The sequence below is a fragment of the Chinchilla lanigera genome, unplaced genomic scaffold, assembly GCF_000276665.1.
Source record: "Chinchilla lanigera isolate Chin_1 unplaced genomic scaffold, ChiLan1.0 scaffold00062, whole genome shotgun sequence".
Classification (NCBI taxonomy): Eukaryota; Metazoa; Chordata; class Mammalia; order Rodentia; family Chinchillidae; genus Chinchilla; species Chinchilla lanigera.
This window is the reverse complement of record NW_004955463.1, coordinates 206,646-232,545: the sequence shown is the minus strand read 5'-3', so window position 1 is coordinate 232,545 and position 25,900 is coordinate 206,646. Positions and strand designations below refer to the sequence as shown.

The window sequence follows — 25,900 nt, the reverse complement described above, 5'->3', positions numbered from 1 at the left end:
GAACAGAATAAAAAATACAGAAACATCCCCAGACATATTCAGCTATTTGATTTTTGACAATGGGCCAAAAAGCATACAATGAGGAAAAGGTAGCTTATTCAACTGGTACTAGGAAAATTTGATTATCTATTTGCAATAGATTAAAACTGGCCCTATATCTCACCACATGCTATACTAAAATCAAAATGTTTCAAAGATCTAAACAACACTAAAATAGAAATATTGAACCTACTGGAAGATTAAATAGCTAAAACACTCGAAGAGTCAATAGTATAGGAAAGGGTTTTTTTAAACAGAACCTCAATTACACAATAAATAACAAAAGCCTCTTTTCCAACAGGTGGACTGATACAGAAGACAACACGAAAGATGTCTAAGCAACAACCAGCTCAGTTTATCAATGCAGAAACCTCTGGCTATGTTGGATTTGCAAACTTTCCCAATCAAATTCACCAAAAATCAGTGGAAAAAGGTTCTGAATTCATGCAGATGGTAGTTGGTGAATCCAGTCTATGAAGATCAACTCCTGCTTTTGCCTGATGTCTATCCAAAAAGAATTATACCTGGAGCCACAGAGAAAATTGGGAGAACTGTCCCAATTGAGGCTTCGGCCACTGAAACTGAAAAGCATGGGGTTAGGCTGTGCTTTATAGTACTGGCTATGGGGATGTTTTGCCAGGGTTTGTTTTAGGACCATCATCTCCTACATCAGTTGAACACTACCTGCATGATGAGAGTGGCTTGAACAGGCACCACATAGTTGACAACAGGGTGCCCTGCTGCTCCTACTTCATTTCACCTTTTTGGGCATGGGCTGAAGCCTTTAGATGTTGCATTTACAAAAGCAATACACATGTTGTAGTCAGGGTTTGCAAGGGAAACAATACAGGACACAAAATTTATAGGGTTATTTTATAATAGTCACCCAAATAATCATATACAAAAGACTGCAAGAAACATGCCCTCATACTAAAGACCCAAAGAATCCAGTAGAGGGCCTGGATCCCATGGCAATGTCCTGCCTGAGTCCAGTTAAAGACCTGAAGCTCATGAAAATGCTCCCCGTGAGTCCAACTGGAGGTCAAGAGCCCACGACAATATGTCATGCAAGTCTGTTTCAAGGATCTGTGCTGGGAAGGCCCAAAGGTCAGTGGTGGAAGCTAAATAGTCTGTGCCAGTAGGATGAAGTATCTGTGCAAATAGGCTGAGGGATCTGCACTGGAGCCAGGAAGTGACACTCACGGTAAAGACCAGAGCTCCCCTGAAAAGTACCACAGCCACCCTCAGCAACTGCGAATCCCGAGTTCCTCCAGTGATAATAGTCAAGTTCATATCAGGAAAGCCTGCACAACAAGCTTCTCCAGGAGACTGAGCAGTGCACCACTTTCCCCTCTGGAGCCAGGAAGAGATGCTCAAAGTAAGGACCAGTGCTCTCCCAAAATGTGCCACAGCCCTTCTCAGGGACAACAAGGTCCCAAGTTCCTTCAATGATGAGAACAGCTGAGTTCATATCAGGAAAGCCAACATGACAAGCTCCTCCAGGAGAACCAACAGTCCCTTAACAGCTCTCCTTCTCCAGTTCTCCTTTTTTCTTTTGTTGGCAATAATCCTCAGATGGTCCACACACACACACACTCAGAACCATGCTGATTTAGTTCAGCTGGGTGTTACAGGTTGATCCAAGTTGTCAATCCACCACAACATAATAAGATAACCATGGTGCGTGTTATCATGAAAGCTGAAGCTCTCACTCAGGAGGCATACTTGCACCTGAAGAAAAGGCTTCTGGATGAAACTGAAGAACACAGCATCAAAATCTATCACTAACTGACTCATAATCAAGATGAAGAGTTTAAAGAGCAGACTAGACTCCTCAAAGCTAGAATCCCATTCTTTGTGGTTGGGTACAACAAGTTGATTGAAGCCAAAGGTCAGAGGTGGTCTCTATCCATGGGGTGTTGTCAAGTTGGAGCACCCTGAACATAACAATTTTCTGAAGCTGAAAACAGTACTCATCACCCACATGCAGGATCTCCAGGAAGTAACCAAGGAGCTTCACTATCAAAAATGCACATTCTGAGAGCTTAACAGAGATAACAGGAATGTGGAGAGTGAGGACATGAATAAAGACCAGATCCTGCTGGAAAAGGAAACTGAGCTCCATGGCATGCAAGAGAGAGCATCAGGGTGTAGCTGCAGATGCAGATGTAGATGCAGGTTGGTGATGTCACAGTGGGGCTCTTAGGCACCATACATGAAGAAGCACGTCTGAATGAAAAAAAAAAACAAATTTCGGTTGCGTATTACAGCTACAGATTTTCATGAGATCCTTGGAAGTGTGCCCATCCACATATATAGTTCATGTGGTTTTTTTGCATGAAGTACTTTTAACATTTGTATTTCTTTTTTTAAACATTTGTATTTCATTGCTATGTTACACTTTATATTTTGTGAGATGAATTCTCCTTTTCATTTTCTGTCCTCTTAACTAACCACTACTGTTAGAATTGGTTTCTGAGAATCAGTCCCCATGTATAGTGAATATTGAATTTCTTTGATGCAGCTGCCTGAATTATATCTAGATCATCCAGGTTTAACCAGAGGATTTCTGTGTGGTGGAAATGTACCTCTGACAGAAGGCTGCATAGACTTGGGTGCCATTCACTTACCAGGTCACACTGTGTGTTGCCTTTTTGTTTTTGTTTTTGTACAACACATGAATCTTTGGAGGCTACAGTTCAATATAGTACTGTTAATTTGTATGCACAGTTATCCTTCACCAAAGAGAACAGAGCAGAATTTCTAATGAGATGCACATTTATGCATAAATAAGTTTTTTGAAAAAGAGGGTTTTAGGGGTAGATTCTTATGCTGTTATTTTTCAAACCTCTGCACAGAACTCACCGTGAACACTTTTCATCATATTCTCCACAGTTACTGGTTATGCAGTGCTGCAGAGAAAACCAAAGCAGCTGTGACCTCCAGCTTTATGTTGCAGTGAATTTTTACACAATGAGTGTCAGGATATGGGAATTTAGCTCAGCGGCACAGCACCTGCCTGGCAAATGCAAGGTCATGAGTTCAATTCCTGGTACCAGAAAAAAAAAAAAAAGAAAGAAAATAGCGATGGTCTTTATTTTCTGTGTGAAGACTCGTCTGTTTTCAGCTCCTGTCATTCCCATCATTTTGCATAAGTCAAATTTCTCCCTGTGTCTTACAGAGTGAATGACAATTCTCACCGGGGCCATAGGCTAGTAGCTAGGTGCCCACAATCGAGACTGCACCCGGTTTGTTTTCTCTGCACTGTGGCCTTGGCCTCGCCTTCCTGCCCTTTCCTCCTTCATCTGCCCCAGGGATACCCAGGAGGCATCTTTTCTCCATTTCTCCTAACCTTAGGAAACCACCACAGAAAGGAATGGAGGGTGAGGAAGACAGCAGTTGTGCTGGTCCAGTGTTTTCATTTTATCACAACAGGAGTTGCAATGAATAAAAAGGTTGATTCATGATGAGAAACAGGGATTTGGAAGTTTCATTCTGTTTTGGACAAAAAATCCCATAATGAGATGGTCAAAAAGGCGTAGGAGGGTTGTGAAGAGTCAACGGGTGCCTGGTTAAGGTCAGTGTGTGAAGTTCCTGCAGAGAAAAGTGTTCCTCAACTTTAGGGCACTCTCATCCAAAGTCCGTTATCTGGATTATTTTGACCTATATCTACTGCTTTTAAAAACTGTAAAAATAAGCAGAGAGCTTTCTCGTGGCGTCAGCGTAGGCTTGGTGTATGTCTGAGTAGGTACTGCATGGTGCCCACTGGCACCTAACAATGGCGGTGGGGGCTGGGCGGGATACCTGGTCAGGCTTCTACATCCCCTTTTGTTTTGCTGTCCAAGTCTAAACATACATTTTTGCTATCTGTTCTTTTTCCAAGACATAATGTCTATCTATAGAAATGTATTTTATTTTATTTTATTTTATTTTTTCCAGTACTTGGAATCAAATTTATGACCTCACACTTGCCAGGCAGGTGCTGTGCTGCTAAGCTAAATCCCCAGCCCCAGAAATGTATTTTAAAACACTTACTTTACACAGGAATTTTGTATCCATTTCAATAAAGCACTATCCATTCAATAAAGCACTATTGCTTAGATAAAAAATAATAACCAACAAATGCAATTATATCAAATTAAAAAGCTTCTACAGTAAGTCTTTGACTTACAAACATTCGAGTTGTGAACTCTCACAGATACAAAAGGACCTCACATTATGAATATTCATAGATGCAAACAAGTTGTGAAAGTAGTTCACCTTCACTCTAACCCTTTACCATCATTTTAAAGTAACTGTAAAAGTAAAGATAGTTTGTGTATAGTATTATTGTGCGTGTTTGGTTTTTATTATGAGGAAGAACTAAAATTAGAAATTTCATGGGACCCAGCTTTTCCCTTTCTAGGTATCTTCCTCAAAGACCTAAAGCCATCATACTACAGTGATCCATGCACACCAATGTTTGTAGCAGCAATGTTTATAAACTAGCTATAATTTATTATAGCTAAATCTTGAAAGCAGCTGGTATATCCATCAATATGTGAATAGATGAAGAAAATGTAATACCTATACTTAATGGAAAACTACTTACCTGTAAAGAAGGACAAATTTGAGACATTTGTAGGAAAATGGACACATCTGGAAAATATAATGTTAAGTGAAAAAAATCAGTCACATAAGCTTAAATACCATGCAGTATTTCTTATTTGAGAAATGCAAAATACAAAAAAAAAAAGAATAAAAGACATATAGAAGAAAGTAAGGTGATAGATCTCTTGCGGTTGGGAAGGGGTCCAGGAGACTGAGGGCAATGGAACGGGGAGAGGAAGAGGCAGTAAGTAGAATTAAAATATGCCATGTGCAGGAACCTCGTAACATCAGTGAATGCAAGCATTATATGTCATAAACCTGGGCAATGAATTATAATAAAAACAAGAATGAAAATGGGGAAAGTGGATTTAGAGGCAGAGGGAAGGAGGTGAGTGGGAAGTACAAGGGGACTAAAACAAAACAAGCTGTATTATGTACATGCAACTGCACCCCAAGATGAATGTAAACATCGTGTACTGTAAATGTGTGCTAATAAAAGAGAGAGAGAGAGAAAGAGAGACTTAAGTGTTTTTCCTATTGATTTAGATCTTTCTTTGAAAGAACTGGAAGGTTTTTCTCCCACTAACTTCCTTATTTGCACTCCAGTTCTTTTATAGAGCTATAGATATATTTGCAGTTGTGTGTAAATGTTTATAGATTTGTGCTCAAATCTATGAGTCAGGCATTTTGTAGACTCATCTCCTCCACCCATTGCTTTATAAATTTGTAGAATTCCTCTGCATAATTAGTTACTACTATAATACTATAATATTTGATACTATAATATTTGATACTATAATATTTAATACTATAAGATTTGTATACATTACCAGCCATACCTTTTCCTATCCTAATCCATATTGGTTCTCTTTGTTACTAACATGTTACTTTTTCTTATTGTCTTTTATATTTTTATAAGTAGCAATCATCTGTCATCTTGTGAAACATATTTTGCCTATAACTAATGGTAACTACATCTTTATCATAACCATGTTTTATATCTAGGAATTTCATTATATTTATGAATATTTTCATTCTATACAATTAATCTGAATAATAGGCTTCATGGGGTTACTGTAAGGAAGAATGACATAATGCAAGCAATACATCTAGCTCAAGGGTTTGGTAAGGTCACAAGAAGGGACTACTAGAATATTTTAATCAAAGTTACTACTTAAATTTATTATTGTCTCCATTGTGTGCAGTGTTATAAGCACATTTTTCTCCATTTATTTTTACAATGAATGAAACTATAACTACATGCTATTCCAACCAGTGTCCCTAATAGTGTATATTTTTATTATTTCCATAAATTTGTCGTTTCAAATCTTGAAATAGAGACTCATGGTGATATGATTAATTTACTATTACACCATGTCTTTTATTGAGAGGGCAACTGATTGAACATTTTTACTCAGTTTTATTTAATGCACTCATTCTGAATCCAGTCAATTACCTGATTGTTGCTTTTCTTTCATAAACCTTTAATATCTTGAATTGTTTCTATATTTTCTAAAATGTTATCACTTTTGTGAAAGTATAAAAATGAACAAAGTATGTAAGATCTTGGCAAAATTTGATCTTACATAATTTTGGCAAAATAGACTGCCATGAAATAAATACATATATGTTATACTGTCCCCAAGGGTAAATCTTATGAAGAAAATGTATACATTGTCATGAAATGTGAAGAATTTTACAAAGATTTGTAATACTATAAGCCCTTAGCTCTTCTGTAAGCAGAGGTAACTAAGCACATATATTATCAACTGTTACCACCCATTTATACGCTATCAAATGCATTTTGCTAGCTTTTTGTTGGATATTTCTACATCTGTCTTCATCAAAAATACTGGACCATAATTTTTACTTCTTGTACAAACTGTGATTCTTTCACTCCATAAAGCTGAAGTCTAATCAACAAGGGAAATAAGGATGGATTTACTCCGAAGTTAAAATAAGGATGGATTTACTCCGAAGTTAAAATAAGGATGGATTTACTTTTTGGAGTTAAAATAATGGGTAATTTTCCTCCTATACTCAAGTTACTCAAATTCATGGATGCAAGGAATATACATGTGATATTGAGGAAATGGATGGGGAGAAAATATTTATTTTAATGCATTTTAAATACCAGTTATTTAAGATAATTAATTTCTAGGTATGTACTCTATAACATGGTGCCTATTGCTAATGATATGACATTACCTGTGTCAAATTTTTCAATGAGGAGGGTGCTCACAAATGCTCTCACCACAAATGAAGAAACAAGGCCACACATAAACACTCTGAGCAGTAATGTATGTGTGTATAAGTTGATTTTGGCAATGGCTCACCAATGTTTTCAGGTGCCTGAACTCATCCAACTGTACACATGACTTACGTATAGTTTTTCATCTGGAAATTATACCTCATAAACTGTTTAAGACAAAACTTTAATGTAAAATATGTGAACAAAACTCTTTGCGCCATTTAAACTTGGCTGTGAAGTTGACTAAATGGAGAAATGCTTGGAGATGTGAATGAATTATCAGGGTGCTACACTCATCAGTGGATTAATCTATTGAGGATTTCACAGTTGAATGTGTTATTGAATGTGGCTCCTGGTTGGAAGTGAGACAGTATGGGGCATAGCTTTGAATGGCATACTTCTCCCCAGCACTCTGGTTTGTGCTCTACTTCCTGCCACAAAAAGGTGAGAAACATTCCTCTTTCATGTCCTTCCACCATAACATTTCTATCTTGGAGCAAGCAAACCACAGCTAAAACCACTGAAAATGTGACAAAAATTAAATTTCATCTTCTTTATGCTGCAGGTGTCAGGTATTTGTTTCAGAAACAGGAAAGCTGTAGGTACACAATATCCAGGACATGAGTACTAGCAACCACCAGAACTGGGGGTTTCATGATGACTATGTAGTGCAAGTGGTGACAGATTGCTACAAACTTGTCATAGGCCATTACAGCAAGGAAGAAGATGTACAAACCTGCCAAAAATAAAAAAAAAAAAACCTGAGCCATGCAGCCCTTATAAATTTTGATCTTACTCTCCACCAGCATGTTTACCAGCCACGTTGGGACTGTGGTTGAAGTGAGAAAGACAGGTTGGAGAGAAAGAAGCACATGGGTGTGCACACGTACAAATGTGAGATTATGGACAGAATGATGAACAGATTCCCAAGTACAGGGATCAGATACATCAGAAAAAACTAAATATTTAGGGCCGCAGTTCTTGCAGTTCTTGTGGTAATCCCGGAATCAGAAGTTCTGAAATTTGGGTGCCATTTTGTAGTTCAATGGGCTGTAAAGAGAAGGTAACACAGCTAACTTATGATCTGGAGTCCTTTGTGCCATCCATTGTGCTATCTCCTATTAGTAATTCCTTTCTTTCTATGGCATTTTTTGTAATATACTTTATATTCTACAGTTTTAATGAGCAATTATTTCATGTATGTGAGGAGCATGAAGAGTGCTAAAAAGTAAAAGTTCCTTTAGTCTAGTAAATATAAAGGTATTTAAATAAATAAGTGTAGGTCAGTGGTAAGATACCTGCCTAACATGCAGGGGGTTCTGGATTCAACGTACAGTGCTGATAAAAAGAGAATTGTGAATGTTTTCTCCCTGAGGTAGGATAGAAGAAATAAAGATAGGTAGGAATAGTTCAGATAGGTTAGAATAATAGAGCTGAGAAAACTATTCCCTTTTCCTTCATTTAAATTTAGAAAGCACGCTAGGGCCATTCCTCTTTCCATTGTCCTAACAGAGGGTAGCATAACAAAAACCATGGAGGTCTTTGCCACTCTAGGAGCACATTTGCACTGATCCTGGCCTGACCTTTAGTTACCTCCACTGACTTTCTTATTGTCTCATTTCTTTCTCTCCAGGTTTAGCTCCGATTGATTCTACTTCTGTTATGTCTCCAAAATCCACTCCCTGCCTTTCCTTCAGGAAAGCCTTTCCTCTTACCTAGTACACTTGTATATAAATATATATAAATATACTTGTGCTTGCCAGGAGCTTGTGCTCTGCCTGTCACTCTGTCTTCATAACTGACTGTACACACTTCTCTATGGCGGAACACCATGAAGCTCAGCTTGGATGACTTTGCTGTCTTACCCAAAATGTGAATGATTCCTCACTGTTTAAGTACAAGGTCCAAAGGCCTGCACTGAGCAGTTAAACCTCATCCCAATCATTTCCACCTTCAATTTTCAACCCTATTGTTTGCTGTCATCTCATGAGTTCCATTCAAACTGGTCTACGCTCTACTCACCAGCATATATTTTTTTCTCTTGCCTGTACTCTTGCTCTTTCTCTCCCTATAATCATATGATATTATTCCCACATCAAGGCATGCAATTCCAATGTCACCAGCTCCATGAAAGCTCTCTACTGTTTTTTTTTTTTTTTTTGTCTGCTTTGAACTTGTGGGCATCCATTCATCCTTCTTGCAGGATTTATGAATGGTGGAAATACACTATGGAATGTCTCATCACATTGAATATATTGCAGTAAGTATGCACGGATAAATATTTTCATTTTTTGTAACCTACACAATGCTTCACAGATTGATCAGGTTTTTTAATTTAAAATTTTTATGTACATGTGTTATTTCTCTATGTAGTCACTGGAGGGCACTACTGAAACGCTTAATACTGTTAAATTAGTAATGAGTGCACATGTGTGTGTTCACATACATCCAAAAAAGTATACATTTTCTTTCGTTCTTAAAAATGGGTAATCTACCAAAAGCTAAGGTGGAAAACTTAATTATTTCTTAAGCTTTTAATTTTAGTTTACTGTTTTTATTATTTGTAAGCCTGACAAATTTGTATAATCATTTTTAAAGGGGAGTTGCATGAGTTTTTGGTCTACTTTACAGCCCTATATAAATGCTTATAAATACTTTAGGTTCTGTATAAATTAAATATGCGCTTACATATTGTATTTTATTTTTTTTGGTACCAGGAATCAAACTCAGGAACTTGTGCTTGCCAGGAACTTGTGCTTGCTTGTGTCACTGAGCTATATCCCTGGCCCTTTTACATAGTTTAGATTGAATATGAATTTAATATATTCTATTGTCTTTTAAGGGCTTTAATTTGTCTGACAAACCTTCTCAAGTACCCTAAGTAATTTTTTAAAAAAATCTAAAAATTTAAATATAATAATAATTTAATATATAATTATTGTATAAATAAGTATAATTTAAATAATTAAATATAGCAAGTAAACTTAAGTGTGCTAGAACTCTCCATAAACCAGTAAGATTTTTACTTAAGTTAGCAAGTGTAAATTTTTGAAATTTACATATTTTAAAATTGGAAAGACAAGGCTGAATATGATTCTATTAAGTCAAAAACCCTTGGTTATTACAAATACTGTATTTTAAAATTCAAATATGTGCAGCTTTCTTATCACAAAAATTTCATTACATCTTTTCTTAATTTACCAACTGTTTATTGAGCACTCGCCATATATTTGTCACTATTCCAGCCAGTGGGGTTACATCATAGAGCAAACAAAGACAGCCCTTACCCTCAGGGGGTTGATACTGTAATAAGTGTGGGGCCTGAGGGCAATAAACATGATAAACAAGTTGATTATACTGGATTCATATGAATTGCACTCTGTTCTTTTGGTCTGTCCTCCTTGTACGTCCTCCTAGACACTTTCCAATATGTCTGTTGATAGAGTTCTTCCCCTGGTATAATGCGACTCTAAAGGAATTACACTAGGGGAAAAACTCTATCATCTGTCTGTCATAGTTGTGGGGTGTAGGAGTGGGAGTGTCTCTCTAATGCATCCCTAAGATAGAATCAAATGCAACCTACACACAGAGAGAAAGCCTGAGACCCTTGTGTGCTGCCACACCGATCAGTCATTTCCCCTGCAGAATGCGGTCATGTTCAACACTAACACTATTCAAACCTTTAATGATCCAGGCCATTGGTGATCATTAGCAGAGAGCTGGGAGAGCTCCTTGGGGACATGGTTGTTGAGGAACTGGCCAGCCTCACCAGATAATTAAAACTGTTCATGCACATTTGCCTTGCAGAGTAATTCGGAATTGTGTCTCAGAAAAATGACAAATCATTATATATCAAGAACCTGTGAGAGTCACAGAATTAAATTCCTGTATACTAAGGGCCTGCTCTATCACTCACTGATTTCCGGGGCTTGCTAGTTCTAGGAGAGTAATCATTAGTCACAAAAACTTGCCGTGCAATTGAATCGTGGCTGGAGGTGCTGTTCCTTCCTCGTGCATTTACCCTTTCCTGTCTGAGGGTTTCATTCTCTTTAAGACACCAAGGATTTGCACCAGTATCTTCTTTACCCTCTGCAAAAGTGCTTCATAGTGAAGTCAGGGGCAGTAGGTAAACATGTGGGTTATCTTTGGCCACCTCCACCCTTCCTGCATTGCTGATGTTTTGGACAGAGGCTTAGAACCACTGCCTGCTCTTAAATCTGGGTCTGAGTCTTTGGGAAGAATGATAGACTTATCAAATGGGCCTGTTCAACAGAACACCTTGGCTTTCCCAATTGTTGGTCGATTTCAGTTTTGACCTACTCTTCCTAGTTCGATAATCGTATGTACACTTTAATCATCTAAATACGAAACTTATCTGCTGAGGACTTAATCTTAACTCCCAATATCTGTGTGACGCTTTCCCAGCTGTTTTCACATTCATGGTTAATTTGAGGTTCATTATAGCCCTGAGAGGTGAGGTGGATTCGTGTTTTTAATGTTTGCTGTAAAAATTGTCATCCTTTCATAAAGGAGAAAGGGTTTGTGGCTAGACACATCTGACTGCCACTTAATAGCAGTGAGAACTTACACATATTTCCTAACTTGTTTTGGTCTCAATTTCCATTTTTAAGATGGGCAAAATCATAACTACCTTGAAATGTACTTGTGAGAAGTAAATGAAATAATGTTCATACATAGAGTACTTATCAGGTTCCTCTTATATTTCTACTGTATGGTGCGGTTCTTCCAGGATGGAAGCAACAGTTGCATTTTCACTTTTTTGGAGCATTGCTTTTGCTGCAAAGATATGGGGCATTTTAAATTTCACTTTGAACTTTTTTTTAATTAAAAATTTAACTTTGTCCAGTTAATTAAAAATTTAACTTTTTCCAGTGATGCCTGGCAGCATGATTACTAGCTTAAAGAAAAACTGAATTTGTAGTTTTGATAAGTATTGTCAAATTGTCTTTCTTTGGTTTATACGTCTACTAGCCAGGCATGGGGGAGGGTATGGTCGCACTTTACCAGCAGAGAGCATTGTTGAATTGATGGACTTTTGCCCATGTGACAGGTGAGAAATTGTGCACCAGTGTAGTTATTAGAATGTAGTTGAGGGCCTCTTCCTGTATTTAAATTTCCTTTATAATTGTGTTTGTACACGCATGTTTGTGTTGTCTATTCACGCCTTTGCTTATTTTTTTTCTAGGGTTTGTTCTTGTTCTCATTTTTTAGTAGATCTTTACATGTTCAGTAAAAAGCCCATTTGTCTTTTATATGAGTGTTAAACATTTTTCCAAACTTTTCACTCATCTTCTGGCGTTGCCTCTGGTGGCAGTTGTGTGTGTATTGCTTTATCGTATGGAATTTCATTATGTTTATTCATTTGTCACTATGCAGAGGTGAGTGGGACTAGCATCTCTTTTTTGGGGCCCTGACCTTTTGGCTTTGCTGCTGGGGGGCCTTTAGAATTCTTAATAATAGCCATTTTTAGAGGAATCTTGCTCATAGAAAATATTCTCTTATTTACATTCCATATATAATATATATTATCCATTTATTATATATAATATGTTATATAACTATATAATAATATATAATATATAATATAATTTATTATATAATATATGGATGTCATATATTATAAAATGTAATATTATAATATATATAATTGTATATAATTTTTACACTAATTGCTATCACTTTGCAGTTCTTTGCATATCCCAGTATGTATATTTGTATATACTTTGTATATTTAGTTTTGTCTATTCACTTAGACTGTTGATTTGCAGAGAGTAGAGACCTCTCCTGAGCCATCAGTATCAGCCACAGCTCCCCACCCAGCACTGAGCAAGTACGAGGGTTCAGTAAGAACTCCCTCATTTGTCTTTCCTGTTCATTTGAACGCTGCAGTGAGTGAGTGGCTTGTGTCCTCACAAGGCCCAAAGAAGTTTGGAGTGTTATAGGCTCCCTCTCCCATTCCACCCAGAAGCCCATTCTGAAACAAACCCTGTGTTCTGTCCCTTGGGTGGAACCAGGCCGTGCAGATGATGGCTTTTGAAGGAATGACAGAAGTTGACTCTGAAGGCCTCTGGTACTTCTTCTAGAACCTCCCAGACCTCCCAGACCAGGCCCCTCCTGGGAGCGACAGGAAACTGACCCACCGGGACCCTCTCTCATTTGTCTTTCCTGTCCGATTGATGCTCAGAGTTTGAAGGAAACAGAACTGAACAACCCAGGAGTTCAAGAAGCCACTGGTTTTAATGGGGGAGGAGATAGTAGGGCAGGGACTTGTTGGCGAGGTGGTGGTAACGTATCTCCTCGTAGCCGGAGTTGATGTGTGGAGAGGAGAGGAGCCCTGAACTCTCTCTTCTCAGGCATATGGCCGGAAGGCATAAGTCTGGAGGGAAGGAATGCATGAACTTTGCCTTTTGCCATGGGGAATAAGAAGGAGACACAGAATACATGGGAAGATATTAGCCTCTACTGTTTGCAAATGTGAGCAGTACTGAACTTCTGTGCCTCTGTACAGAGAAGTAAAACGACTGGCTGCAAGAGGATGAGAGGGGCTCAGCAGTGAAGTAGCCTGTGAAGCTGGACTGGTCCTTTCGAACGCAAACCAGCAGGATGCCACAGCCTCAGCCCTCCCTGTACCCTCTGCCCTTGACCTCTGTCCTTGATGTGCTGCTCTCCTGCTGGGCCTCTGCTTCTACTTCTTTCGCCCGATCTGTGCCATCAGGTGAGCGTTGGCAGCTGCCTTGGCTCGCAAGTTCTTGGCCTTGGCAATGTTGAAGAGAATGTTCATGATGTTAGTAGGAACATCAAGGGACAGTGTGAACTTGGTGCGCTGGTCGCTTTTGCCTTTGTCCTGGTGCAGCTTCCCCTTGTGCTGTGCTTGGAGCAGGTATTTGTACCGGGCGCTTCCAGCTCCACCTCCACTCCCAGAACCTGTGAAAGTCCTTTTGTCCTTGTCCAGATTTCCTTCTTCCTCCTCTTTCTCCTCTCTGGAAGATGGGTCTTGACTGGGCAGGTAATGGAAGCTCTTCTTGCTTAGAAGGGGCACATCCTCCATCTGGTTCTTCTTGACCTTGGACAAGGCTGTATTGAGGCAGCCGAAGACAGGCCCAGCTTTGCAGATCTTGCGGGAGAGGCCTGTTCCCGGGTCCCCGAAGAGCAGTAGCAGGAGCAGCAGGAAGTGTGCTGGCATCGGCATCTCTCCCTGCAGCAGAGAAGAGGAAGGTGGGAAGCAGAGTGAGAGGAGCTTAGTACTTGGGGGGACACAGAGTAACATCCGGTATGGTATTGTTAATGTTGTGCTACAGTGGTTCTCAATGTTCGGTCCCCAGAGCAGCTGCATAACTGTTATCTGGGAATTTGCTAGAAATGCATACCAGGTTTCCCCAGAATTAAGAATCAAATTTTGGGGCCCCTGCAATCTGTGATTTACCAAATCCTTCTTTCTGATGTTGTCTACAGTTAGAGAACCATTACTTTTCCTATATATAGGTTTGGTTTACCATCTTTGCAGGTAGCCATTGGCCCTGACAGCAAATAATATATATGCTAAGTAACTATTTAGCAGCCTGACTGGGTTGATTTTACAGCAAGGAGAGTTTTGCTTTCCTTGTTATTAGCAATGTTGATTGAAAACATCCTTAGTTCTTAATGACCGTGGCTGAGCACCCAGGCAGTGTTTCTGAGGCAGAGCTTTAAGAGCCCCTGCTAGGCCATCCTAGTTCCTTCAGGCCAATCAAGTTTGCTTACTTTGTCGATTTTACTAAACAGTTGATGAGGGCAAAGTCAGTTTGGTCTCTACGTGAAACCAAAGAGCTTTTAAATTCTCTAGTCACAAGACTGCAGTCCTCATACATGTGTTTGTTCTTGGTTATCAGTCAGACTGAGGGTGCTGGTTGGGATCTATCCAGCGATGCCTCTGTTTGAGGGCGTGATCTGCCTGGCAAGGCCTCCTGTCTTCTCCAGGTGCCTGTTTCATGGTATTTTCAAATGCAGGGTGGGTTGTGTAGTGGTGCAGGCCAAGAAGCAGGTATAAAGATGCCTGAAAGTATCAAAGTCTATAATAATAGCTTCAATCGATATATTTTTTAAAAAACACAAATTAAGTCTTAGTGTGTGAAACTTGTGTCAGTGAAAACATTCAGATCCATGGCCCCCGGGAGCTAAGAGAGTTGGGGCTGTAAATCATCATATATAGTTGTTGGTCTACTGAGCAGTAACATCAGACAGAACTTTAAAATGTCTTTTTCAGCTGAGGAGAAGGGCTCAGGGCAGCCTACACCCTTCTGCCCGTCCAGCCCCCTTTATAGGCATAGCACACTGTTGTGCTCAAAGTTTATGGGAAGGAGGGTTCTCTGAGATCACTGGTCTTTGGGAAAATTGCAAAGTGGGTAGAATTTACCTCCTGCGTATGCCCTGGGGGCAAATCCACCTGCACCCTAGTCTCCTTTGCCTCCTCTATGGGCACGTACTCATCAGCTCTGAAATAAGGATATGAAGATCACTTATTTATTGTCATCCTTCATCATGCATGAAACAAAGTGAGGTTGAAATGTCCAGGGTTTTATTTTAACTCCCTGTGGCATAACCATGGCTGATCTTTTGCATCCCTTCAGATGCTGATACCTGGACATAAGCTTGTCCTCAAGCTGCTTCATTAGAAGGACCTATCCCTGGGACTATCTGAGGAGATACACCTCAGGTAGCAAAAGGCTCAACCATTTACATTCGGGTGCTTTACCTGTACTTGGAGTTTATTTTGCGGTTACTTGCAACTCACAGGAATAATTTTCTTATGTTAGTTTTTAAAATTGCCTGAAAGTTGAATAAGTGAATAAACATGGAGATTCTTCTGGGCATTCAGCAGTGCAAGGATGGTAATGGACTGCTGTGTCTTCTGCAGTCACCGTGTAGAGCAATTCTGAGAGGGTCTGGAGGTCTAAGGCCTGATTTTTAGACCCAGCTCTGCAGCTTACAGTCAATATGGCCTTGACCAGGCTATTGGGAGTGGACTCAAGCTCCTTCCTACCTTCTTCAGATTATGAATGATGGGTGAGATCAGGATGAAAAAACCCTGAGCCTAGACCTCTAAAAGAGGAGCCTATAAGCCTCTGCTCCTTCACTTACTCTTGGAGCATAAACACTTTTCATACATGAACACACAATGCACACATCCACATATGCATATATATGCACACTCACATATATACTTACTTACACACATGCACCCATATACACATATGCCCATATACGTGTCCATGTACATGTACACCTATGCACACACAAGTGTACCTGCATACACATATTCAGCTTTCTGTAGATTCTGTAGAATCTACTTTCCTGTGCTTTCTACATTGCAGCTGCTGATTTCCTTTCCTTATTTTTTGTAATTTATTTGTTCTTTTGTTTTGCATTATATAAATTGAAGCTTATTTTTCTTTAACAATATTTTTCATAAGATTATATGACAAAATACTCAAACCTCTCTTTACCTAACAGAATACCATACTCCAAATGTATGCACTGGCCAGATTTGGACATGGCACATCCTGCAATGAGAACCACACACACTTTGGAGTTAGGTAGACACAGGATCAAATCCCATCTTGTCCTTATTTGTCTGAAAGCCTTGGGAAGATTCCCTAATCTCACTGAATGTCAATTTGCTCTTCTGATAAATGGGATAACCCTAACTACCTCACAAAGGGTCAAATCAAATGCAAAATTTAAAATATCAGTGTATGAAAGCCTTTTGTCTAACTAGATACTCAGTTTAGGTTGGTTCATGGTTTTTACACCTGAATGATCCTAAATTCTATAGGAGAAGATAGAGTCTGCCCAAGCCTTTTCAGAAATGCAGTTTACACACACACACACACACCAGATATATGCACACATCAGATAGTTTGAGCCAGTAATTTGATCCTGAAGACCAATATTTTTGTTGTTCAATCTCTGGGTTGTGAGTTTTTCCTACATACCTCCCTTTCCACCTCACTCATGGAGGTTTCATTTGCCTTTAACTTAATCTTTGTAAGTAGGTCGTTCTCAAATTTAGAGTGCTTCAGATTCCCATGAAGGAATGACTCAAGCCCTATCCCAAGAGCTGTGGAGTCAGTAGGTCTGGGCTGGGGTCTCAGAACTTGCACTGCAGTGGATGCTGATTCTGTGTGCTGTGGGCTCCATCTGGAGAATCACTGTTCTATGTATTTCAACCCCTTGGTGCTCCTCAGAACATTTTACAGGGCTGGATAGACTGCCTTGTGGAACACGGACTTACCCTTTCTTTAAATATTGCATTCAATAATGAAACCTTCAGGTTTAACCTGTACTGAGGCTCCAGTTGGTTGTTTTTGCCGAGAGTATGGATTCTGGTTAGGTACCTTATGCCTTGAAGGCATCTTAAAGCTTGGGAGCAATTTTGAGTGGCTTGTTAACACTGAAAGGATTTTCAGACAAAAAAGCAATTAGAAAGGGTTAATACTGGTGGAAAGGTCATGGAGAAATATCCACCTCTCTGTCACTCTATTCCTTTGTCCCTTTCACAAGCCACTAAGTAGCTTCTGACTAAAAGCCCTGCATCTCAGTGTTGTCATCTGTGAGAGCAGAGCACTGAGTTTGAGAATATCTTTGTTCTGATTTCTTTCTTTTCCTACATCTGAAAGAAAGAGGACCCTCTACATAGAGAACTGGGAGAATGCAATGATTTCTCTATTTGCACCAAATGCAAGTTGCTTGGATTCTGGGTGTTTAAAGGTTCTCAGACAGTCTTGAAGCTGTCCTCTTGCTTCCTGGCTTCAGGAAGGACCAGACAGAGCAATGCTTTGTTCCCTCCCCTCTCTGTCTGTACCCAAGACAGTGTTCTGCATTTATCCTCAACCTGCTGGAATTTTACACAAGAATTGCAAATACTGCTGAGATCTCAGAGTGCTTCCTGTGGAGAGAAGCTTCTCTCTCTGCCATTGTCTGCCCCCTCTGATGAATCAGCACCTGACTTTATCCTTCCAGGTGTCCCCAACCTCTTAAAGAATTAAGGCACTCGAGCATTGCATTTCTTTGGCATTTGTATTTCTGCTATACCACTCAAGCTTTCACTATGAAGAGATTTCCCCTGTGGGTCTTATGGCTCAAGTCTCGGGACACTCTTGGGAGAGGCTGAGGTGCTTAACAGTGCCCTGCTACATCATATCCTCAGTAAATATTTGTTAAATAAACTGAAATTTATATTAATATTCAGGCCCTTAATTAAATCAGTTTCCTTCAAGCAGGACAATCTGTTTTAAATTCTCTGTTTAGATGATAGTCCCTCTGCAAATCCATGCCAGTACATATTGCAGAGGAAAAATCCTATACAAAGCACATTTTTAAAAATTTAAAATCAACATGCATGTTTGGAGTCACTTGAGGGTTTCTGAACATGAAGAAGCCTTACCTAAATAACTTTCTGCAGTTTTCCCGGGAAAAACTGGGAAAAGCTTTTCTTTCGTTGTGGGCTTCTAGTCTTCTAGAAACCCTGCCCATCTCAATTACATGAGCAATCCACGGGGCACGGGAAGGCAAGAACCTTTTTCATTTCTTATTTACCCTTTCACAGGTTTTGTTGCAAATCTATAAGTACTATGCCTTTAAAACTGAGGTTGCCTTCTAATTTTTCCAAATCCCATGTCTCTCATCAAGAAGAAAGTATCTGCGGAAGAGATACCAAACGTGTCTAAATGATCCATAAAATGTATGTGGAAGCAAGAGTCTTCCATGGCATTAGTTTCTGTTGCTTCCAAAGGGTGCCAGACCTTCCTCTATCTGCAGTGCCCAGGCTCGAGTTGGGGTAGTGTTGTGGGGACTTGGGGTGACCTCTCCTGATGGCTTGTCATTGATGCACAGTTAAAAAACAAAGAGAACTATCCAAAACTATGAAGTATGTATGCAAGATGGGAAGGTTCTGCACTAATCTTAGCTCTAGACTGTTTGAAGTATGCGTTCTTTGTGAGCCTGGATAGTTTAACTCTCAAAGTAAGTAGCTGAGAGCTAGCAGGCAGATTCAGATTTCTTTCTAAGATTTCTATTTTTTTTTTTCAGGTACTGGGAACCGAACTCATGACCTTGCTCTTGCCAGACAGGCACTGCACCACTGAGCTAAATCCCCAGCCCTTTTAAGATTTCTTTTTTTAGAATTCATTTGGATTTTGTTTGAGGCTTTCAAGATAAAATATACCCTTTGCTTCCTGGATGATGTCTAAGTCCTGAACGCATTTCTCTTATGTTCCTTGAACTCTTGGGCCATAGTCCCTAGTGAAATAGAATAAAACTTTAAGATTTGAAAAAAAAAAAAAAAAAAAAAAAAAAAAAAAAAAAAAAAACTTTAGGATTTGAATACTACCTGCCCTGGCAGTAACTGAACACCTTAGAAGATGAGGGCAAAGTTCTAGTCTACACCTGTATCTTTTCTCTTTGGATGCCTGCAACTCAATTATTCCTTTGGGTTGTTTTAGCAGGAATTGTCACCCTAGGGTGACGTAAGGAAATACAGTTACTTCCGCATGCTGAAGCAGAGTCAAGCGTGAGGCACTGAGGGACAGGTCAGCCTCACATTCACAGCTCCTTCCAGGGAGAGAAAGAAGCAGGGGACAGAGAAGTCAGGAGACAAGCAGTACAGATTCCACAGCTTTCCACGTACAGCAAGGAAGGCAGAGCTCATTCCTCTGTGGCTCAGCTTGTCTGTGGACATTGATAACAAGTTAAAATAAAAAATGAGTCATTTAAAAAGTTTGTGAAGCTATGACTGTACAGAAATAAGCTTTGGAAATGTTTTACACTTGTGGGAGGGTTTACACGAAACACACGTATAGATCTCTAACTAAGCAACCGGCCCTAAAAGGTGACAAGACAGGGTTTACACTCAAGAGGCCCTCCCCTGAAGAGGGAAGAGAGCTGGGAGAAAATTGTCATGTAATAGATAACAACTGTTGTAGCAGCATCTTAATTATTCAATTCTCAGGGTTTATTTTTTGCTAGCTGACTATGTTTGGGGAGGTTATGGCAAACAGGATTTACCAGAAAACTTGACTCACAAAAGTAGACATAGGACACCTCGTCACAGGTGGTGCTTAGTCTGGTAGCTATTTTCCCCTCTTCCTCCCTGCCAATGTTCCCAGCACAGCTAGGCAGAAGAGGCTCTGGGCTTGAAAACTCCCTCACCTCTTTCTTGTTTTGACTCACTTAATCTCCGGTGTGCCTCACCTCTTTGTTTCGGCTGCTGCATTACCTACCTCCCAGGTATGTCAGGAAAAGAGATACCTTAGGAAAAGAATTCTGGCACAGAGAACACAATAAATTCAACTATCCCAGCTACTCTGCAGGTGATGTGGGATCATTTCCTGAAGTTTCTTTTTTCCCAGCCATCCTCACCTCATTCCCAGGCCCCCGGTGTGCACTGTGTAAACTACCGCAAAGGACTGCTTCTCGTGTTGGTAGCTGAGCTCCGTTGCAAAACAATAGATTTATCTTTTGCAGATGGGAAGGGAGGAAAGCATTGAGGGAGGAGGGAGTGAGGAGGAGAGAGGGAAAGGGAAGCGAAAAGAATAAGATGTCTTATACACATGTGCCGGCTCCCCATGAGGAGTGTAATCATGAGGCACTGCAAATCTATGGGCAGAACTTTTAAAAATCCAAAAAGCAATAGATTTGTACAAATACATTCTGCCTCTGATCTGTCACCTTTTGCAAACCGAGTCTCTCTATACCAAGAAGGATAGGATCATTTTGCCCCCTAAGAAACTTCTCCCTGGTTTCCCAGGGGACCAGTTTTCTGCTGATTTAAAACAGGCTTCACATGGGGTTCAGCACTCATTTCCTAGCGCTCCCACCCAGGGGTGCCAGCAGCTCTCATTGCTCACACTCGCCTAATACCCAGCATCTTCTGCCTCATTTAGGGTCAATGCATTTATCTTTCCTAAGTTAGTCTTCAAGCGCAGTCTTACCAGTGAGTGGACTTCAGCCTGGAGTGGAAATGCTCAGGGCAGCAGGCGCAGCTTCACGGCCGGGTTCTCTGCCCTTGGCACATCTCTTGAACTTCTGCTTGCTGAGGGGTCGCAGCTCCTTCTTCCCGGTATTGCTCCTAAGTGGGCTGTGATCCTCCCTCTCTATGGAAACTGCTCCACTCCACTGTGTGTGTGTGTGTGTGTGTGTGTGTGCACAAGTGACAGATCACAGGGTGGATCGTAATTCCTGATGCAGTTATCTATACTGGGTTGAGATTTCATTTAATACAACCGGAACCAACTGTCCACGTCACAGAGATGACAGGTTCTCTGTAGCCTCAACTGCTCCTCCCCTCCCCGCTCCTCTCACCTCCCACTTCCCCTCCTGCCCTAGCAACTTGGTTCATTCATTTAAAAATAAAAAAATGATATTAGTTATGACTAATTTCAGCCTCACCTACCTCTCCTTCACTCTAATCTGTCTGTTGGAAATGTGGAGCCAGGACCTGCTTTGAAAGCAGGAGTTCATCCGTTGTCTTATCATTTCTGTAGGTTCGGACTGCACGGCATTAGCTGGTTATTGACATGGCTCATTATGGGAATTGCTTGTGCTTTACTAATTTATGCAGCTGGTATTTAGTGAGTACCTACTTTGTGCCAGGTTTCACTCGACCCTCACAGTTCAATATAGGTAAGTCAGGGACTGTCCATAGAGGACACTTAGGGTTTGGAGAAAGCAGTGAAAATAGAAGATAATTTCATGTGGCAAATGCCCTAGTTCAGAAGAAAGTACCCCTGTCACCTTGAGATAGTCCTTGTGGTCCAGGAAAGAGAGCAAAAGGGATACACGTAGTAAGGATGGGGCTTGGTGGGGCTAGAGCACAAGGGGGGAGCCTGGAAAGAAGCCAGATGGGGCAGGCTAGGAGCTGGTCCTCACTGAGAAGTGCACCGGATGCTGTCTAGGAGCAAACTTTATGCCTGGCACGGGGAGTTCTGAGAGATTTTAGTCTGTGATGCAGTTTACAGATGAACAAGCTGAGGTTATAAACACAGTGGCTCCCTGGGCCACACAGGCCCCCGAGTTGGGGTGAGAACCACTGGTTCTCCTGGTCGGCTCAGTGCTCTTTCTACATCCACCTTGAATCCTAGGATGAGAGATCTGTGAGGGGCCAGGTGGCTGGCTGGGGTTCTTCCATCCTGGAGAGACCACAGCCCCCATCCCAGATGGCCGCTCCTCTCTTGGGATTCTTCTAGATGAAGAACTAAGAAGACTTCTGAGATCAGCAAAACTCCTCAATGCCCACAAGAATTTTGGGGAACAGATGGAAAGGCAGTGTGGAGAATGACTCCAAGATGCCCCTTCCCTCCTCAACACAAACCTCCTTACAGAGATGTGAGATTGGCAGCATTTTTAATCCTTTTTGCAGAGCTGTCTGGACTAGAAGTCTCTAGAGATGGAGGTTACATGAAATTAGATTTGTGTTTTAATGGGTACTGGTTCATTCATTCATACATATTACCCTGGGAGAAGGTTTGTGTTTTGTTTTTATTTTCTTCCACTTCAGATAATTAGACAGTAATTGAATTTATGAATATTGAGGGTAGAGAGTTGGAAACTTGAATTGAAGTCTTTCTTCCACCTTTATGAGATCTGGGAGGCCAGGGAGGCAGTCTTGGGAAGACAACAAACATTGGTGCCCCAGAATAGGGTTTTTAACCTTGGCACTACTGACATTTGCTTCACACACTTCCTACTGTGGGGATGTTCTGAGCACTGCAGGGTGTGTAGCAGCATCCATGGCCTCTTCTCATTCAGTGCTAGTAACATCCTTACCCTTAATTCATGACAACCAAAATGTCTCTCTCTTTACGCCTCCTGTGAGCACAACTGCACCTAGCTGAGAGCCATTGCTCCAAAGTATGAGATTAGAAAGAGAGATAATGAACCATGGCCTTTTTTTCTTATGAATCTTTCCTATTTCCTATGGACTTTCCAGAAACCCTCCTCTCCTAGATCAGTCCACCGGGACTGAGGTATCATTGTGGCCATGGCTGTCTTTGGAGCCCAGGGTCCTCTTGTCACACAGAGAAGGCACAATGGTTTTCACAGGGAGTTGGCTTTGGGATTAGTCAATGCCTTTGATATCTTGGGCAAACTTTTACACAGAAGGCCCCATAGACTTGGGCAGCATGAGGAGGTCAGGCTCCCTATCTTAGAGAGGAAAACCTCACTAAGTAGTACATTTACAGTTTCAAAACTGCTTCCGCCTCTGTCTGATGGAGGGCAGGCTTGACCACACAAGGATGATTAGTGGGTAAACCCACCAGGTATCATTTCCAACAAACAATGATTTCCCTTCTCACCCATGGCTGAAGTTATAAGTGCAGCATTTTGCTATGCTTGCATTTCTCTCTAGTCTTCCTGAGCTATTGATATCTTTTATGAATTCAGTAACATTTAAAATGTTGTTCAGGGATTTAAACACTCTGTAGAGAGTGTATAGAGGGTCAGAGTGAGAAGAAGAAGCTTATTAGCTTCATATGTGAATAGAAATGGTTTATGTTCATAAAACTCATATCTCCAAAGTACTCAAAGCACTTGCACAGAATAATATAACTATTTTGCCAATATCTGAACTTGGCAATAAAAAAAAGGGAAAAAGACATTAGGGAATCGTAAAAAAGCTTGATTTATGGAGCAGAGGTTTTACCTTGGAGCCTGGAGAGTTGGTTTCCATTTCTACATCTTTTGCTAGCTTGACTATGGATTTTGACTATCACTCAAATTCTATGGTCTTCTGTTTCTTGTTTTATAAAGTGTAACGTGGTGTACCTTTCCTGGTTTTCTAACAAGGTTGATGCCAAGATAAAATCTGATAAAGTTTTACAGGAATGCAGACTATTATGGTCATCTTTATTGCTTAGTTCACTCTTAATTTCCCTGACTAATGTGTACGTTGCTTCACTTTTCACTCTAAGAGAGGGCATGTTAATTTCCCTTTGTGTTTCTAGATTGTCAGTTTCTCTTGTAAGTCTGTCCATTTTTGCTTTATATATATAGAGTGCTATATAAAAATTATTCCTTTTATCATTTTGAGGTAAAGCTATTTACCTTAACTAATTTTTTTCTTAACGTCTACATTGCATTGAAGTTTGTTTTATCTGATATTAATATAGCACTTCAACCTTTTAAAAAATCTGATATTAATATAGCACTTGAGCCTGTTTGCATGTGTGTATGTTTGCTGCATTCAGCGCAGCTCTCGAATTTTCTAGAGGGAAGGACAGTGGGAGGATGGTGAAATAAAAAAAAAGAGTGAAAATACAAAAACCTGAGGTCAGGTGGAGCCCTCTGTCTGGATGGGAGGAAAGGAACTGCTCAATAACAGCTGCACATTTACGTATAGATTTGACAGGTTGATGTCACGTGACACCCCTCTGCCTGGCAACCTGTTTGCATGGTAGCCTGGGGCGCCATGCATTCTCAAACCTGGAGCAGCTTGTTCACATGGCTTGCCTTGGGCACTCTGTTCTCCAGTGGGCCTTGCTCCAGCCCTGCACCTGTGATGGATCTCCAGCTTCAGTCAGTCCCCACATATTTTTATACCTACTTACTTTCAAGGTTATCTGTGCCTTGTATAGTGGTTAAGCTAGCTGTGTTGACTTGAGAGCCACTGAGTAGATTAGCAAAGCAGACTTCTGAATGTCTGCTCATACTGGGTCATGGATGTCTATGTCTGGTCTATATGCCCCTCATCTCTGCACTGTTCCATGTGCTGCTTCCCAGCTATGCCCTTCTGCCATGTTTCTGCCTTGGAGCCAGCTGCCCACTGACTGAATTCCCTGAAACTGTGACCCAAATTAAATCTCATATCCTTTAAATTGTGGGTGTTGAGTATTGTGTACCAGGGATGAGAAAGCTGACTAATACACTTTTATATATTTTTATTAGTACATGTTTGCCTTACATAATATTTACTTTCCTTGTGTGGAATTGGTACATGTACATAGCACATCTTAATTCCTTGTTTCATCCCCTTTCTCTCTCCCCCTTTCCTCCATCTCTTAATCCTTTCCCATTTGAGAAAGATCAATCTCCCTATGTAAATAAATACAACCACTATATAAATCAATGTGGAGATTCCTCAAAGAGCTAAAACTAGAAATTCCATTTAATCCAGCTGTTTCTCTCTTCCTAAAGACCTAGACATCATGTTACAGTGATGCATGCAGACTCATGTTTACGGCAGCACATTTCAGATTTCCTAAATCTTGGAAGCAGCCTATATACCCATTGATAGGTGAGTGGATAAAGAAAGTGTGGTATTTACACACAATGGAGTACTACTCTGCCATAAAGAAAGATAAACTTAAGTAATTTAAAGGAAAATGAATGCACCTTGAGACCATAATGTTTGGTGAAATAAATCAGGCACACAATTTAAATATCACATAGTTTCTCTTATATGAAAAACCTAAATTACACTTTTATACTTAAAGTATGTCTCTTATAGAGAATATATAATTGAGTTTTGCTTTTTGAAAAACTACTCTGATATACTTTTTAAAGGGAAGTTTAACCTATTAATATTTAATATAATTTAGTATGGAAAATCTAGGTTTACTACTTTTGTGTGTGTGTGTGTGTGTGTGTGTGTGTGTGTCTTTTCTGATTTTTATACCTTTCTTCCTTTTTTCCTGTCTTCTTTTGTATTATTTATTTATTTATTTATTTATTTTTGTTTTTTTTTTTCCAGTACCAGGAACTGAACTCATGACCTTGTGCTTGCCAGGCAGGCGCTGTGCCACTGAGCTAAATCCCCAGCCTGATTTTTGTATAATTTAAAGAAATCTTAGAATTGTATTTTCATTGTTCTTTTGCCTTTTTAGCTACACCTCTTTTTATTATTTTTCAGAGTTTGCTCCAGGGATTATCTTTTAGATATTTAACTTTTCACAGTTTACTTAGAATTACTATTGTGCCACATCACATAAAAGACAGAAATCCTGCAATTACATAGACCTACCTCCT

At 40.1% G+C, this 25,900-nt stretch overlaps 1 protein-coding gene and 2 pseudogenes across 1 annotated transcript; 2 read left to right on the top strand and 1 right to left on the bottom strand.

The window, feature by feature from the left end:
- The first annotated feature begins 350 nt into the window (after positions 1–350).
- On the top strand, positions 351–1,115 carry LOC102008200 (annotated as a pseudogene).
- Positions 1,116–1,678: 563 nt separating this feature from the next.
- LOC106150055 lies at positions 1,679–2,325 on the top strand (annotated as a pseudogene).
- An 11,261-nt stretch (positions 2,326–13,586) lies between these two features.
- On the bottom strand, positions 13,587–14,090 carry Ucn3 (urocortin 3). The gene has a single exon (XM_005398330.1). It carries the CDS (start codon positions 14,088–14,090, stop codon positions 13,587–13,589), a length of 504 nt encoding a protein of 167 aa, XP_005398387.1.
- Between the last annotated feature and the right edge of the window lie 11,810 nt (positions 14,091–25,900).